The sequence below is a fragment of the Rhea pennata genome, chromosome 6 (assembly GCF_028389875.1).
Source record: "Rhea pennata isolate bPtePen1 chromosome 6, bPtePen1.pri, whole genome shotgun sequence".
NCBI lineage: Eukaryota > Metazoa > Chordata > Aves > Rheiformes > Rheidae > Rhea > Rhea pennata.
The window spans coordinates 12,997,983-13,014,024 of NC_084668.1; the positions used below are offsets into that span (position 1 = coordinate 12,997,983).

The 16,042-nt window shown below is 40.6% G+C and overlaps 1 protein-coding gene across 1 annotated transcript; it reads right to left on the bottom strand.

Moving 5' to 3' along the window:
* Positions 1-2,310: 2,310 nt before the first annotated feature.
* EAF2 (ELL associated factor 2) lies at positions 2,311-15,821 on the bottom strand. Its single transcript, XM_062578811.1, has 6 exons — positions 15,654-15,821; positions 12,737-12,831; positions 11,925-12,061; positions 11,083-11,228; positions 7,456-7,722; positions 2,311-3,106 (listed from the first exon to the last, which is right to left on the bottom strand). Exons 1-6 carry the CDS (start codon positions 15,754-15,756, stop codon positions 3,060-3,062), a joined length of 795 nt encoding a protein of 264 aa, XP_062434795.1. The 5' UTR covers positions 15,757-15,821; the 3' UTR covers positions 2,311-3,059.
* Positions 15,822-16,042: the final 221 nt, after the last annotated feature.

Consider the following 16,042-nt stretch of genomic DNA (forward strand, 5'->3'; position numbering starts at 1 on the left):
TCTGTTATTTCCTCCTACACACCTTTATTTCTTTAAGTCTGTTCCAGAGTTTGTCTTATACCTTGATATTGAAAGGGAGGCTTTCCTGAATTATCACAACTGTGCATTTGACAGTATGCATTCATCTACGTCCATACTTATCTGTACAGGGTACTGCCTGGCTGGGCACTAATCACTTCATACTATGTGGTACGCAAAAGCATAACAGAGATTCTTCCCATCCTCGAAAGCTTTCAACCCAAAGATCAAACCCTAATGATAACACATGGTTAGTTACAGTCCTGAGAATCTAGAACTTGGAAGTTTGCTTTGCTTCCAGAGCTGTATTTAAGTATTTGTATACATGTTAGCACATGTATACCAGGTACAGGTAGGGTGTATTTGCTGGTTTTGTTGCTGAAGGAAGAGTGCTTATAGTCCATAGTATATATACATACACACACTCTGTGACTTAGATACTGGTCTGGACAGTGTCTTCCACATCTGCTCACTCCCACGTGCTCCGAGTGCACTGCTATTTGGAAAAAACAGCAACGTCACTAAATGATACAGTCTGCTCCCATCTGAGATGCTACTTTGGAAACACCCAAGAAGGAAGCTATCTACTGACTGACAGGACAACTCATGCACAAAGCATTGGCTGATGATTCCCTGGGTGCAGTAAGGCAAGTTTTTTCTCTTGGGTACTTTCCAATGATAGATAGGCACTTTTGCTCACAGCCAAACAAGATTCAACTCTCTCTCACAAGGATTCTAGCAGAGTTTGCTTAGGCCTAAATGAAAGCTTTGACATGAATAAGTTGTTGGGGACAGAGGAAAAGGAACAAAAGAACACATTTTACTTCTACCCACTGCTATATTGTGTGCCTCTTTTCTGTCTAGTTCACAGGTTTCTCTTTTGTCTTAAAATTTTCTACATCTCAGCTCTTCACATTGCCCTAGCAGACTTTATTAGCAGCAGGTGCCAAGAACTGTGCACTCTAGCAGAGTTCCAATACCAACAATATTCCTCAAATGGCATTTCCTGGAATAAGCTATTACCAGCCCACAGTTCCTGAAAAGTCAGCTCACGGTGGTAAGACAGTGAGAGCCTTCCAAGTGGATTAAACCCTCTTATTATCTGAGGGGAGAACTCAAGCTGGAGCCTCAAGGCTATACAAAATAAGCAGCACACAGGGCTTTGACTACATCTTCTTCCTGATCTTGTAAAGGAGTTATGCTTTTTCCAGAGGATACGTTTCCTCTAAAAAAAAGTCAAGATTGAAAGAACCTTACAGTGGTTGTTACATAGCATCCTTTCTCTAGGCTGCTCAGTAGCCATTTCCTTCTCAAAGACCTGTTCGTCCACACTCATTAAACTGAGCTTTTTACCTATTAGAGTGTAAACTTCAAAAAAATGCTTTACTTCTTTATGTACCAACCTCAGGAAACTGCAAGATTATAAAACTATTATCTGGTGTGTACCAAGGATAAGTACCATAGCATGGGAAACAAATCAGAGTGTGAGGTGAGAAGGATCAGAAAGCAGCATTTCTCACATTTCACTTTTGCCTTGTGGCACAAATACAAAGGAACTTTGTAAGAGGTAGACCAATCTATGGCCTCTTAATCCATCTAGATGGTACTATGGGCTGATACTCCCAGTAGTTAAGAGAATAAGCTTGTCTAGTGCCATCTATTGTATACATCAACTGAGTATGCATTTCGTGCCATGACATTCAGGCTTAAATATAGAATTCAATCCTCGGTTTAGACTCAGAGCTTTGATTCAGTCACCAGTCCAGCAAAGAGAAGACTTCTGTGCAAGACAAAACAGTGATTTATCTCATCAGTATTCATACCACAGACATTTGCTATTGTTAGTTACAGAACTCTTTAGTAATAAACTACAGGATGAAAATGTGACTCTTACCTGAGGTTCTTCAGATCTTTAAATATAAATTCAAATGAGGAAAAAGACTTTCTTCTCTAATGCAATACTGCTTACCAATAACATTTGGATATAGTCTATTAAAAAAAATTCAGTAGTACACCAGCACTGCTGTAATCATTCAGCAAGCTCTTGCTAGTGTTTGTCTCAATACAGGTAACAGCAACAAACACTTAAGTACTGCAGACTGGGTGAGGAATGTGTATTTGTGTATTAGGTGCCACTTCACTGCTTTCCTTTTTTTTTTTTTTTGGTGAGTTGTCTTGTTCACTAGCATGACTACTGTAAGTAGAAAGTGAAATTCTTAATTAGTCAAAACAGCATCAGCCCCAATAAAATGATAAATATTGCTTTATTAAATTACTTTTATACTCCTACAAAGAAATTTTCTGATTTTTGTTACAGAATTAAATGAAGGAAATTCATTGCTCTCTGCAGTTACCTAAACTTAGATACAAAAAGGTTGTAAAAAGACCAGCATGTTCAAGTTGCATAAAAAGGCAGAGAATAGACAGCTTCCCTTAGGAATCTTGAGGCTCAGAAATATAAAGTACTATAATACAATGAAATTAAGAATTCAGCAATGTGTTGAACAATTGTAAACTGTAACTGCACTTAGCGGACCACATTATTCAGCAGTTTCCTTAAAGATATGAACTGTGAACTGAACAAAAAGAATAGCTGACACAGCAGACCTCATTTAGTCATTCTGCCTTTCACTCTCTCCAAGTAAGAGTTGCAAGATCAGCATTCAATAGTTAAATGATAGGAAGGAAACTTGCCTCCATAAATATCAGAAATTTCTCCATTCCGTAACTATTTATATAAAAGTAACTAGCTGTTACTACAAATCAATTTCAAGTACAAGTGGCTGAGACAAAAATAATCAAAATCAGATCATACACATTTTTACTGTAAATACAGTAATTTGGAAAAAGCACATAACCAAAGCACTGACAAGATATCAATGCTGCTGAATCGTAAGTGTGATGTCAGTAGAAAATTCAGATGTCTTCCTTATCAAAATTGAGGACATTCATTCCAGTCTCTGGTAATCTAATCTTAGTGCAAAATAGATGCTAAGATAACTTTAGCAAAAAAGGTGATACATTTAAGGCCAAAAATTTGTTCAGTCATCACTATCGCTTCCAGATTCACTCAGCTGCAAGTCATTTCCTAAAAATGAGAGAGGCAATTGTTAGTCTGTATCAAAAATATTCTTCATTCAAGATTTTCCCCTTTCCCAGTAAAAGGGCTTACAAAAACTAATATCATAACATGCCATAAGTGAATGACTAGGCATAGAACCCAAGTCCTCAGCAATACAGCCTTAGGGAGATCACATTTCCACAGTTTTAAGATCTTAACATTCCCTGCAGAAAAGCCATTAGCTGACTAGCCACCAAAGCGTTCATTTAATACCGCAGATCACAACAAGCAACACCTATCTTTGTCACCCACATCTTCATACTACCTAAATGGGAAAACTGCTGGTGAATGCAGTTCTGTAAGAAAACAAGAGGGTTTTTCTTTTCTTCCCTTCCCCCCCCCCCTTAAATACATGTGAATACTACTGGGCTGTGCTTGAAGACAAAGTAGTGTCTCAATCAAGAGCAGCTATTTGATGCACCAGTTTTAAGATATATCAGCAACCTACTATTCCAAACAGGTTTTAGAACATGTGAACAAACAAAACATCAAAAGAAATTTTACATAGCATTTTAATTTGGTGACTGTGTATATATTTCAAAATTGGTAAGTTAGAAGAAAGACTGCATTATGCTTGCAATAGATGTCCATAAACTCAGAAGATGTGAAGGAGGGAATCTTTCCAGGATGACAGATAACTAACAAGAAATATAGCAATAGGCTATGAAGGCTTCTCATCATATCTAGCAACTTCCCACTCACTTTGAAGAATTTGTTCCAGCTAGTATGCTTTCATTCACACCTCCCTTGCCAAATCACCATAAAAAAATTCATCTCTCAGTTGTGCAAAAACTGTCTAAATGGCAAAAAAAATACAGAAACTGACTAGTCACAGTATTTTCACATGCTCTTTCCTCAGTTGCAGCACCCTTCAGTGATCACTTTTGCAGATGAGTGAGAGTAACTCTCTAGAAGATAAGTCAACATGACACTCAGATTGGCTCTTCTGTTATCAAATAGATAATTTCTGCCAGTAGCACTGAAGTTGTTAATATGGCTGCATTTAGCCTTCTTTCACTTTGCAGTATGTCACCAGTAAAGCTTAAAAAAGTGGTACATGGTTCTCTGCATCAAAGCAGAAAACACTGTTTATGTAAAATACAAGCAGTGAAGATGACTGTTTGCAGCAATTTTTAAAGTGCTACTAGAGTCTAACTTTTTCACAATCCTATATAGAAAGCATTTATAGCTATATTATTTTAAGGGTATGTGTATGTATATATATATGTATGTATGTCTATATGAAGTTAAAAAGCAGTTTTTAAAGAAAAAGTAATTTATGAAGAATTATTTTGGGCAATATATTATCCTGAGAAAGAATATTTCAAGACAGAGAATGACACTGGGAAATTAGACTCAAGCATTTTCATATTTTCCTTTCAATAAGTTATTTAAAAAAATCCCTTTATGCAATACTTGCATCAAAATAAGACTAGGATTAAGAGGAAAAAAAAAAAAAAAAAACTTCTAAATAGTGATTCCACAGTCCTCAAAAGTTGTTTCAACATACTTTATAGAAATCAAACAAGCCTTCTAACACCAGCCAAAGACACTAATGCTTGTGAAAGTTAACAGATGGGAAAAGCAAGAACTCCAAATTCCAGAATCAGAAATAAGGTATTAGGATTCATTTTCAGGGAAAACTGTTAGACCCATTTTTATATTCCTACCTCCTAAAAAAAACACCTTCAGAAAAATGGCAGAATAACACAGACTAGAACTGGTGGTTTTCAGGTGAGTTTGGTGCAAGAATGGAAAGTTCGTTTAAGTAGGGCTCTGGAGAAATATCCAGACTCAACTGTACTTATGAGCCAGCAGTAAAACTGAAAAAAAAAAATCAATTTTCATAGTGCCAACTGCTGATTAGCAATATCAAGATGGTGAAATAGATTGCACTGCAAATTACAACATTTCCTAAACTTCTAAATTAGCAATACATTTATAATATAACACAATGCATTTAACTGTATTCATGTAACTTATTAAGGACTGAGGAAACAAAAAAAATGATCCACATTTCACAGATCTCAGTTGTCACACTTATACCAAGCTAAAACAGTGAAAAATGATTTCATGACTGCTGCTGTACCAGCACCAAATATCAAGAGAAGAAGCTGTATTGAGTGCTGTGTACATTAGAGACAACCTCATAATAGTGAATATATGCTGATTTGGCTTTGAAAAAAAAAATAACACTCTTGTTTAAATAAAATATTAACAGAAAGCAACATATCATTAAGTATTAAGAACAGATTAGTGTCAGTACTTGCAAACTATATCATGATGCAGCTCATGTGCCTATGTAATTAACTTCTGAAGGTTTAAAAGAAGAGTAGCAGTATTTTGAGGGTAGGCCTCACTTCTGTTTTCCACAAAACTTCAGTTGTATGATTTCCATATGCAAGATGAAAGTCTGCTCCCTAGCTCTGACCTAGCTTTCTGACTGCACACAGCAAGCCAAAGAAAAGCTTCACAATTACCCACTATGACCATGATTCTACAGGCATGCACATAGGCAGTCAAAGCTCAAACAGCTTGTGCTGACATTTGTTGCTTCAGTATTTTAATTCTGTAAAACAATATTTGAGATGAAAGACATTAGTGTGCAGGGCCCCGACTGAGAACCCCTTTGCCATCCAACCTAGAACCATGCGCCCATCTAGTTTCTCCAGTTCTCCCTATTATTTTCCTGCTCTCCTGCTAGATTCTCTCAGCAAGGGAGCTAGAGGAACACATTTGCCTTGAAAATGACTTAAAAAAAAACTTTGCCTTGTAGGAGTGTATTTTAAGTGTTACCAGTACTGGAAGTTGAAGACAATGTTTTTAGTAAATAGATCAGTAACCATAACAGAGGTACAGAGGATTAAGTGAAAGATCTAGGCAAGCTCAGATACTCAAGCCTGAGGCTTGATGCTGCAGAGAGCAGATCCACCTGTCAACATGGTTCTCAAGCACCATCAAGTCACCAACTTCCCCTATTCTAGTTTTAATGTTGTCATGCTTTAAGCAGCATTTTTTTCCTCACTCTGACTGTTGAACTAGTGAACTGGGTCACTTGTACTCATACATGTATTTCTCAGGGGAAACTTTGCCAGTTGGGATTTTGTCACTGGGAACGGAGCTTAATCTCATTTTCAGAATGTTTATTTAAAGCACACAGAATGGGAAATCCCACCTGTGAATAAAGTTGAAATAAGTGACACACTGAAGTTATGCAAATTATAAACATGGAGGCATTGTTCTCTACAGTGGCAGTGAAAAGAGCATTTAGAACTTTATGTGACATGAAGTCACAGGACTTTTCAGTCTAATCTTATCTCCTTTAATACAGTACATAAATAAATGGCACAGATATTTGTGTATTTAAAAACTAGTTATTAAAAAAGTTTGCATTATCTACTAAGTAATGAAATAAGTAGACATGCCAGAGTAAGATTTCAGTATAACTAGTTTACATATAAATGAAGAACCTTAAAGATCTTAGCAAAGCAGGCTTATGGGAATCTCTTCACAAACTGGGAGTGTGCAGCTAGGCACCTAATTAAAGAGGCAATCATTTTCAGAGTCACCATAGCTGAAAACTCACAGCTTCTCCATCTGAATATTCCTGCTGTATCTATTTAGATACCCACCTTAAACAAATCTCTGCCTAGCTGTTGGGTTTGTTCAGATTTTTTCATTTGTTTTCCCCTGTCCAGACTGGACTACATCAAACATTCAGTTCCAGGCTGTGCAATAAGCACTTCTTGAAGATGATCACAGCAATTCTTTGAATTACTTTTTCAGTTGTTTGAAGGGGTGAAATAAGCTAGTATCACCTAAAAATCAAATAGCCTCCTTCCTTTATATGCAAAGGAGAGTTTTGCCATGCTGTCCAGTGGAACAGTGCCATGAATAATAGAAACTGAAGCAGCTAAAAATATGCCGTCTCTTCTGTAATTCAGAGTATTACCAGTACAGTATTTCTCCCATAGTTCTACCCAAGAAATTATAAGCATATGTTTTGGGAGTGCCCTGTTAGTTCACATCTTCTCAATACAAAATTACTGTTCTGGAGTCCCAATGTATATAACTGGGAGGAAGCCAGAAGAGCTTAGGAAATATTTTCAACTGCATCAGCTTTAATTTAATATCTCTGAGGGCCAAGAAACTTTTATTCCAGTGTCTAATTCAGACCTCTGCTGAACAATCAAACCCTAGCATCACTTCCCACAATTTTAATTATAACAGAGACATACTTAAAAACAATATGGTTTCCTTTTAGAATCTCAACGTCTGGAACTGTGTACTAAGAAAAGAACAGCCTTTGTACTTACGTAGTGTATTCATCATATGACCACTACTCTCTTGGGATCTGTTATGACTGGCATCTTTGTCTGGGACAGCCTGTTGTGGCATGGCAGATACTGTAGGTTGTGGCTGCAAGTATGGCATTGACATAGGAAGAGAGGACTTTGTCTCCTCATCTTCAGAATCACTAGAACTGTTTTCACTACTGGATGAAGAGGATGAAGAACTTTTAGAGTCAGATGAACTGTCTGAGCTACTCAACTGGTCCATGATACTGGCTTCTGCTTTTAGCTCTGCAAAAAAAGATTTGTTTCTCAGTTAACATTCAACATAGTTGAAATATAAGGAGGACAAAGAAAATAAATCAACAGAAGTCAGGTGCATCCAGAGAACATTTGAATTTATGCATTGTAGCAACTCAAAAAAAAAAAAGAAGAAAGATATAAGCATACAAGGCCTGTAATGTGGCTTTCTGCTCCCACGATAAGAGCAGTTTCTCCCTTTCAAGCCAAGCATTAGAACAAAGTTGACTGTGAACCCCAAATCCAATTCCACGCTCCACAAGTAGTGCATCCCACACAGCCTTTAACTTCCACAGCTAGCATGTTATCTATATTTTCTTTAGCATCCCTGAAGATGCCATCCACTGAATAAATGTTGCAGTCACAAACACACAGATAAGTTGGTGGCAAGATGTCAGTAGCTGCACCTAGAATGCTTCCTAGCAGTTTAGCATTACAATCAATACATGCTTTTGGACTGCTGACATTTTGCTTAAAACCAAGTTTAGCATACAGAAGACCAAAAGGAACTCTGCAGTTTAGAGCTAGGAGGATTTCACCAAATCCCTTTTCTCTTTATAGGTCTGGAAAAAAAGCTAGAACAGCAAGAGGTAAACAAGAAATACTGGAAGTTAACACATCAAACTATGACTCAATTTGTATTCTTGGTGAAATAATTCACCTGACTAACATTTAGGAGGGTACAACTTACAACTGTATGGATTGTGTTGCACAGTATGCATTTGTGATATATACTTGCTGAAGTCCAGCATATAGAGGAAGCTCAGTCTTGCAGAAAGGATACACAATAATTGGGCAAAAGTACAGTAATGCTGCTGAAGTAAGACGACTGAAACAGACCACTGAATCATGGTAGATGGAAATTTTATACAGTAACTTGAGTTCAGAGTTCCAGGCTTTCCAGAGAAGAAAGACTGAAAAAGTGACTAATCTACAGTCCATCTGGGGCAGAAAGGTAATGGACACCACTGAAGTCCTATGCACTTAACTCCCCCTCCTTCCTGCTCTCACCATATTAAAAACAAATAAATAAATAATTCCACACTGTAAGCAAGTGGCTAACAAATAATACCAAAGTGTAAAGAATAAGATCTCTACCTAGAATTCTGAAAGAAAAAGGCTAGAGAGTTTAAATTTTCAAACATGGAAAGAAGAGTTATAGATAACCTAATTTAGAATTTGAAGCGATCTTGGGGAAAAAATGGAAGAATATTGAAAGGAATAAGTTCAGGGTAGCACACTTAAGCAGTAATAATCAATTACACAACCACACGATGAAGAATTTAGTAGGCAACAATTATGAAGAGGGTGTGTGGGTTAAAGTGGATCACTAAACATAGTTCTACCACATCATGCTGCTGTAGAAATGACAAACATTATACTGAGATGTGACACTGCAATGAGTCCAGTGAAGGGCTACAAAGGTTATTAAGGAACACAAACATCCTTCACATGGGGAGAGGCTGAGAGAACAGCCTTTACTGCCTTAGTTTACCTTGGAGAAGAAAAGTCTCAAGGGTATCTTATAAATATTTGTAAGTATCTGATAGAAGGGTGTAAAGAGTCAGACTCTTCTCAGTGGTGCCCAGTGAGAGGAGAAGAGGCAATGAGCACAGACTGAAAAACAGGAAATTCCATCTGAACAAAAGAAAGTCATCATTCCCCCCTTCCCCCCCACACACACACTTTTAGGGTAGTCAAACACTGGAATAGGTTTTCTAGAGAGATTGAAGAGTCTCCATCTTTGGAGATATGCAAAACCTGACTGGACACAGTCCTGGGCAGCCTGCTCTAGCAGGTAGGCTGGACTAGACAGTCTCTAGAGGTACCTGCCAACCTCAGTTGTTCTGCAATTCTGTGATTCTTTGCATATAAAGATGAATAAAGCCTGTAAGACAGTCTTCTTGCTCTACTTGGCACTGACTCTAAAATCTTAGCTGAAACACTAACTGAACTTCAGGAAATTTCTGGACCAGTCAGTCTGCCTAGAAGAGAATGAAAGTGAATCAGGTATCTAGAAGACTTGACTTCCAAGGAAATATTGAACCAGCTGGCATCACCGCACAGAGAGAATGGGAAACACATAGCAGATTTTGAGGACAGTAAGGTCTGCTAAAAAGCACAATATCTTGTTCTGTACTTGCATGATAAATATGAAAATAATATTGGGCTTAATGTCAGATTAGGTATTAGGAAAAACTTTGACTGTAAGAGAGCAAAGCTCTGGAATAGATTGCCAAGGAGAACACAGGATCTGTCACTGGCAGGCTTTAAGGACAGGTTAACTAATCATGTTAGGAATCCTACTTTAGGACAAAAGGATGGACTAGAAGACCTTATAAGGTCCCTTCTGGTCCTCTTTTTTTTTAATTACTCTGCATTCTTTAATAGTAGTCAAAGCTGAACTAGCAGTACAAAGGAACTTGATACATGTTGGAAGCCACTTCCAACACTTTGGTGACTTGCAGTATGTTCTGGAAAAAATACCACACGCTGACCACCAAGAAAAAAAAAACAGCATCTTTTCATGTGCTCAAATATTCTAGTCTTTGCAACTTTAAAATGCATCTGTTTGGTAGTATAAAGATTTCTGGACAGAGTTTAAGACCAAAATGAAAAAACCCTCACAATGACACATCTAAAATCTGTTTAATGGAATTCAGAACATCTTGGGAAGCAGATGTCAGTTCCAGTTAATGAAATTGCCACCTGTCAACATTTATACAGCAAGTAATTACTGCTTGCCATATTTCTTGTTCTCCAAAGGAAAACAAGGCTTCTACAGGATGAAAGATGAGAATTTCACTGAATCAAAGTCTTCCAAGAATACAGTATATGGCTCTGTTAAAGGGTTGATTTATGCTGGCTTTTAGCTGTCTCTTTCATTTGAGTCTTATCCAGTAATTCAAAATGTATTTTGAGTTGTAAAGCACTGTAACCTATGTTTGTTGAGAGCAGAGAAAGAATGAGGAGTAATGTCAAAATGGGAAGTGACTGAGTCTGTTCCAGTGCCACAATACAACCAAACTACATCCCTGATTAGTAGCAGCAGAAGACAGAACTAATGAGAAATAGGATAGTGAGAATCATGGCATTCATAAGGCTTAGGTTAAAAACAAACCAACCAGCCCACCCAGACCAAACAACCTGTTAAGAAGTTTCAAATAATACCACTTGAGCCAGAGTGGTCATTTCACATAAGGGTAAAGCACATACATGTTCAGTGTCCAATGGGAACCTCAAACTAAAAGGAAAAAGAAAAAGGAAAAAAAAAAAAAGGCAAAAACCCCGCCACACACCTTTGCTACTTCAAACCAAGAGCAGACTTATATGACAATAGAGTTTGCTTACCTCGTTCAATATCATCCATAGGAGAAGACGGAAACATCTTTTCTTTCGGTGGAGAATTTTTAACATTGTTTGGAATCTTAGCTGCATTTCGCATTTGCTGCTGTTGCTGCTCAATACGAGACTGGACCTTGCTGCTTCCTTCAGCTCTGTATGTAAAAGCGAGATTTTAAATGATTCCAGAAGACAAGATGCAAACAGTACCTTACATTATGAAAGTGCCATGCTTTTCTAAATTTCATATACTTAGATTTCTAGGTACATTATCATACTGGCATATAATTACATACAGATGTATTAAGAATTGATTTTTTGATACACAGTGCCAACAACTTTTTAACCCTGTGTCAGCTGATTTGTTATTACACCTGGCTAGCTAAGAATTACCTCATAATAATTCTTTTGGAAGCAACTTATATGAACTCAGTAGCAAGGAAAAAAAATGCAAACTCAGTATAAGAGGATAAAAGCCATTAATATTACCAAAGTGTGTCAAAAATGTTTATTTTTTTCCCCCTATAGAAGTCAGAAGACAGTAGGCAAGCTACTTTACAAACAAATTTTTTCTCCTTGAAATGCACTTAAAAAATAGTTTCTTCAACAACATGCAATTTTTCAGTTTAAAACCCCATTCCTATTTCTTCCACCACTCAAGGCTCAAAAACTATGAAGTCCATGTGCTGAAAAACCAGGTGTTTCACTCTATTGAGCAAGACTAGGGACTTTTCAAAAATTATGTTTTGCTAAAAATAACAATGGGTGGAAATATATCCCAGTTTAGACTCAGTAATAAAATGATTTCCACAGTAAGTAGATGACAGTTATTTCTCTGGTAAATCACCTACCTTGTTTTTTTCACAGTGATGTTGCTACTAAGTTTCTCTAGGCGACATTCTCCAGTGTCATGGTTGATAATTAAGATACATTCTTTTAGGTAAGGCTTCTTTGAGCCCTTGAAAACAGTCACCGGTGGAGTTGAGCCCTATTAAATCAGAAGAGTGCAATCAGTGTTACGGCAGTAGTCTTTTTTATAACCAGAACACAATCCTTCACAGAATGACAAGCTCATTATAATTGATCATTTCTAGCCTTTAAAAATTTGTCATCAGTTAATTCAAATTAGATTCATGCTAGCCATGACCAAAAGCAGCTGGTGACTAACTAGGACATGACTTCACCTAGCTTAGTTGGAAACTGATTAAATGCTTACTTCCAAGTGAGAGGCATGCTTGCTGCAAGACTCCTTTCACCAAAAGAGGTTTCAGTTACAATACCAGTAGAGCAGTGACGGATGGCAGGTAATAAATTTTTCCCTTCCAGTCTTTCCCATTTTAGAACTGCACTACAGCAATAAATACCAAGGGGAAACTTGCACTGCCAACATCCACATGGAGCTTTTCTATGTACACAACACTTCAGGGTCATCCTACAGCTTATTTCCAATACAGTGAATACACTTAAAGTCACAGCACAATTGTTTAACATTTAGATTCTTTGTAATTTTACATTCTTAGAGCAACTGTTTTTATATACTTTAAAGATTACACAGGCAGCTCTGAAACAGCACTGAAACTTCATATCCTTCTGTGTTCAGTGTACACTAACAACAAAATAAGTCATTTCCTTATGCCTGCTATTCTTCAGCCACCCAACTCACCTCAATATTTGGCAGTGTTATTGTCACCTGTTCACCTTTGCCAACTTCAAGGTCTCCTTCACAGGACATATCAATAGATGCTGGCTTAAAGTCATCTAAAAAAAGAAGAATCTGGGTTATCTACAGGCTTTTCATGAATCTTTTAAACACTAGCAGATTTTGGATAATATCACAAAGCTGTGAAGTTGAAGACTATTAAGTTATAGCATTAAAAAAAAAAAAGTGTACTACCATTCCCCAGATCAGCTCATTCCACAAGTCAGTAGAATTAAAAGTCAATATTCAGTCTAAGTGTTAACATCTTCCGGTAAAAAATTTTCTAAAAAGCATTTTTAAGTTTTAAGGGATAAAGATAGAAAACACTCACATAATTAGTTTCAGAAAAAAAAACAAGAAGCAGTTCTTGATAATTTCAGTCCAAACATGGAAGGTGTAGAAAAGTGACTAAAAATGCAAAGGATAACATGGATCTCCAGTATTTGACTGCAGCATCCACTTCAGATTACTATGAGGCATGTCAGAAGCCTACCAATACTTAGAATCATAGAATCAGTAAGGTTAGAAGGGACCTCTGGAGATCATCTAGTCCAACCTCTCCGCTCAGCAGGGTCACCTAGAGCATGTTAGACAGGGTTGCATCCAGGCAGGCCTTGAATATCTCCAGAGAAGGAGACTCTACAACCTCTCTGGGCAACCTGTGCCAGTTCTGCTATAGCATTTTTTATTTTAGTAAAAAAAAAAAAAAAAAAAAAAAAAAAATTCCTTTCCCTTTTCAGCATCTACAGTATCCCTTAAAATAAGCTTTAAATGAAAGAAGAGATCAGTTTCTGGCCCTTTTCAAAAAACTGAGATATTGAAAATAAACATCCATTCAGGCCTCAGCACTGTGTAACATATCACTACTTCTGAAGTATTATTACCACCACAGAAGAATTAGGTTATGAAAGGCAAACAGGCATGGGTCTACATGGCATCAAGAGGCTCTGCCAGGCCTTGTAAAAATATGTTTGAACCATGGTTCCAGCAAACTCTGGCACAGGGCCAGTCACACACCAGGGGATGACTAGGAATGCCTCAGTCCACATACTGGACAGAGGCACCATGTTACAGCTGGAGACACACAGAGGGACTAGGCATGTAAACGGGACCCATTAGACAGTGCTGTCCCCAGCCACAGCACAGCACGCTCTTCACCACACAGCCTGTCACGCCATGCACTGCTGGTCACAGCCTGCAGCCCTCTGTTACAACTGGGGAGCTTCCCAGTTAAACAATACTGCCTGTAACCCACTGGCCAGTTGGCACAGACCGCAGCTTAGGGAGCACAGCTCCAACTTATACACCAGCTGGTCAAAGAAAACAACCTTCAAGACCCAGTGGGCAGGAATATGCACACACAGCAGAACAGTCTGAGCTTAGGATACTGCTAACACCCCCACTAACCTAGCGCTGAACGCAAAACCCCTGTGTCTTACAGGGATAAGCATAAAAGTTCCAGAGTTTCTCACAGGGAACTACAGAAGATCTTTGCCTTTAAATATAGCTACCAGGTGGTTAAAACTCTAGAGATGCTGATTTCAGTGTCCATATGTGGACTTCAAATCTTAATTTTTAACCAGCAGATGTCTGTCTCTTCACTCATCTGTAACAAAAACTCAGGTGTCAGAGAAAGATAATTTTGCATGTGCCTTTGGCAGCACTGACAAATGTGCCAGTTTCTATGTCTCATTTGTTGGCCTGAAAGAGAGATTTCAAAATAGGTTTCAGAATAAATCATCAAATTACAAGAGTCAGCAAGAAATCTTAAGGGTAGGAAGTATCCAAAGAGAGTTTTAGTCCTCTTCAAAATAGAGTACATTTCAAGCTAGCACATTTATTTAAATCCACTTACAGCTTTTGGCCCCTGCCTTCCCTCCCATAGTTGCAGACAAACCCGCCGAGTGCCATTCCGCTTGCTCGCGGAAAGCACATTACCCATCTCGCTGCACCACAGGAAAGCATACGGCACGTTCTCCAGAGGACACGCACGAGACTGAACCTTGGGGATCAGTCTGCAAGTAACAAGCCATCGGAGGCAGCAGAGCTAAATTACCAGAACTGTAACCCTAAGAGAGTTTGTCTCCTAGCTCCCCTCAGGATCTTTGCGCACACAGCTCCCGAGATAGTAGCTCTGTGCTCAGGGAGGGTATTCTAGCTTTGCGATTAATGCTGCCTTTAACCTTTGATTGCTGGATTTCTGCTTAGCTTCTGAAAACTAAGCACAAGGGAAGGGGACAAAGCCAGAGCTCCAGCCCCATTCAGTTTTCAACAGAACCGCATGGAGACACCACTGCGGATGCAAAAAGAAGCGGGCCAAGCTGGCACCCGGGGAGAAGCGAGGAACAGTGCGTGGCCGCCCGGGCAGGAGAGCTGGCCAGCACGGCGCTTGCTCGTTGGTCCAGCTCCAGGCCCTCAGGAGCCACCGAAACCTGATCTGCGCCGCGCTGCTCCAGCCCCGAGCGGCCCCCGAGCTCCCAGGTGCGCCGCGGCCCCGCGGACGAACCCGGGCAGGTCCCTTCAGCCTTGCGGGCCTCGGCCGCAGCTCTGCCGCGCTTCAGCCGCCCGCTCCGGCCACGCTGCCGCCGGAGAGAGAAGCTCCTCGAGGGAAAACGCCTCCCCCTGCTCGGCAGCACGACGGCGGCCTCGGCGGGCCCGGGGCAGCGCTGCCCGGCACAGCGCGGGCGGGCGCCGCCGCTTTGCCGCACCTGGGCCGCCCGCGCCGGCTCCCCGGGCCCCCGAGGAGGCCGCACGGGAGATGCCCGAGCGCCGCCGCGGGCCCCGCTCCCCCTCTCGCCTCCCCCGGGGCCAACGGTCCTCCTGAGGCGAGGGGGGAGGGGCCGCCCCGGCTCGCCCCAACCCCCCCCCCGGCCTCGCTCACAGCGGACGGTGTGGAAGGCGCAGCGCGGCTGCTTCTCGAAGGTCTCGCCCAGCTTCAGCACCCGCTCCTTGGGGTCGAAGAGCGGCGGGGCCGCCCCGTTCATCGCGGCGCCCCCGCACGCCTCACACCATGGCGAGCCCGGGCGCCGCCGCCGCCGCCGCCGCGGAACATCCCTCGGCGCCGCGGGGGCGGGGGCGGGGCCGCAGCGCCCCCGGCCGCGCCCGCCCCGGGCCACGCCCCCTACGCGCCCGCCGTCCGTCCCCTCGCTCCCGGCCCCGCCCGCCCGCGCCCTCACAGGCTGGCGCCGACTGAGCTCCGCCCCCTCCGGGGGTGCGTCACGGGCGGCGCGGGCTCGGATTGGGCCGCGGGGGTGGGGCCTCGCGGGGGCC

Excerpts from the sequence above, each read along its gene's own strand:
- EAF2 (XM_062578811.1), bottom strand. The coding sequence starts at position 15,756 with ATGAACGGGGCGGCCCCGCCGCTCTTCGACCCCAAGGAGCGGGTGCTG. Across the intron at positions 11,229-11,924 it reads ATCACTGTGAAAAAAACAAG|AGCTGAAGGAAGCAGCAAGG; the intron begins GTAGGTGATTTA and ends TTTTACATACAG. Across the intron at positions 7,723-11,082 it reads TATGGATGATATTGAACGAG|AGCTAAAAGCAGAAGCCAGT; the intron begins GTAAGCAAACTC and ends CTTTTTTTGCAG.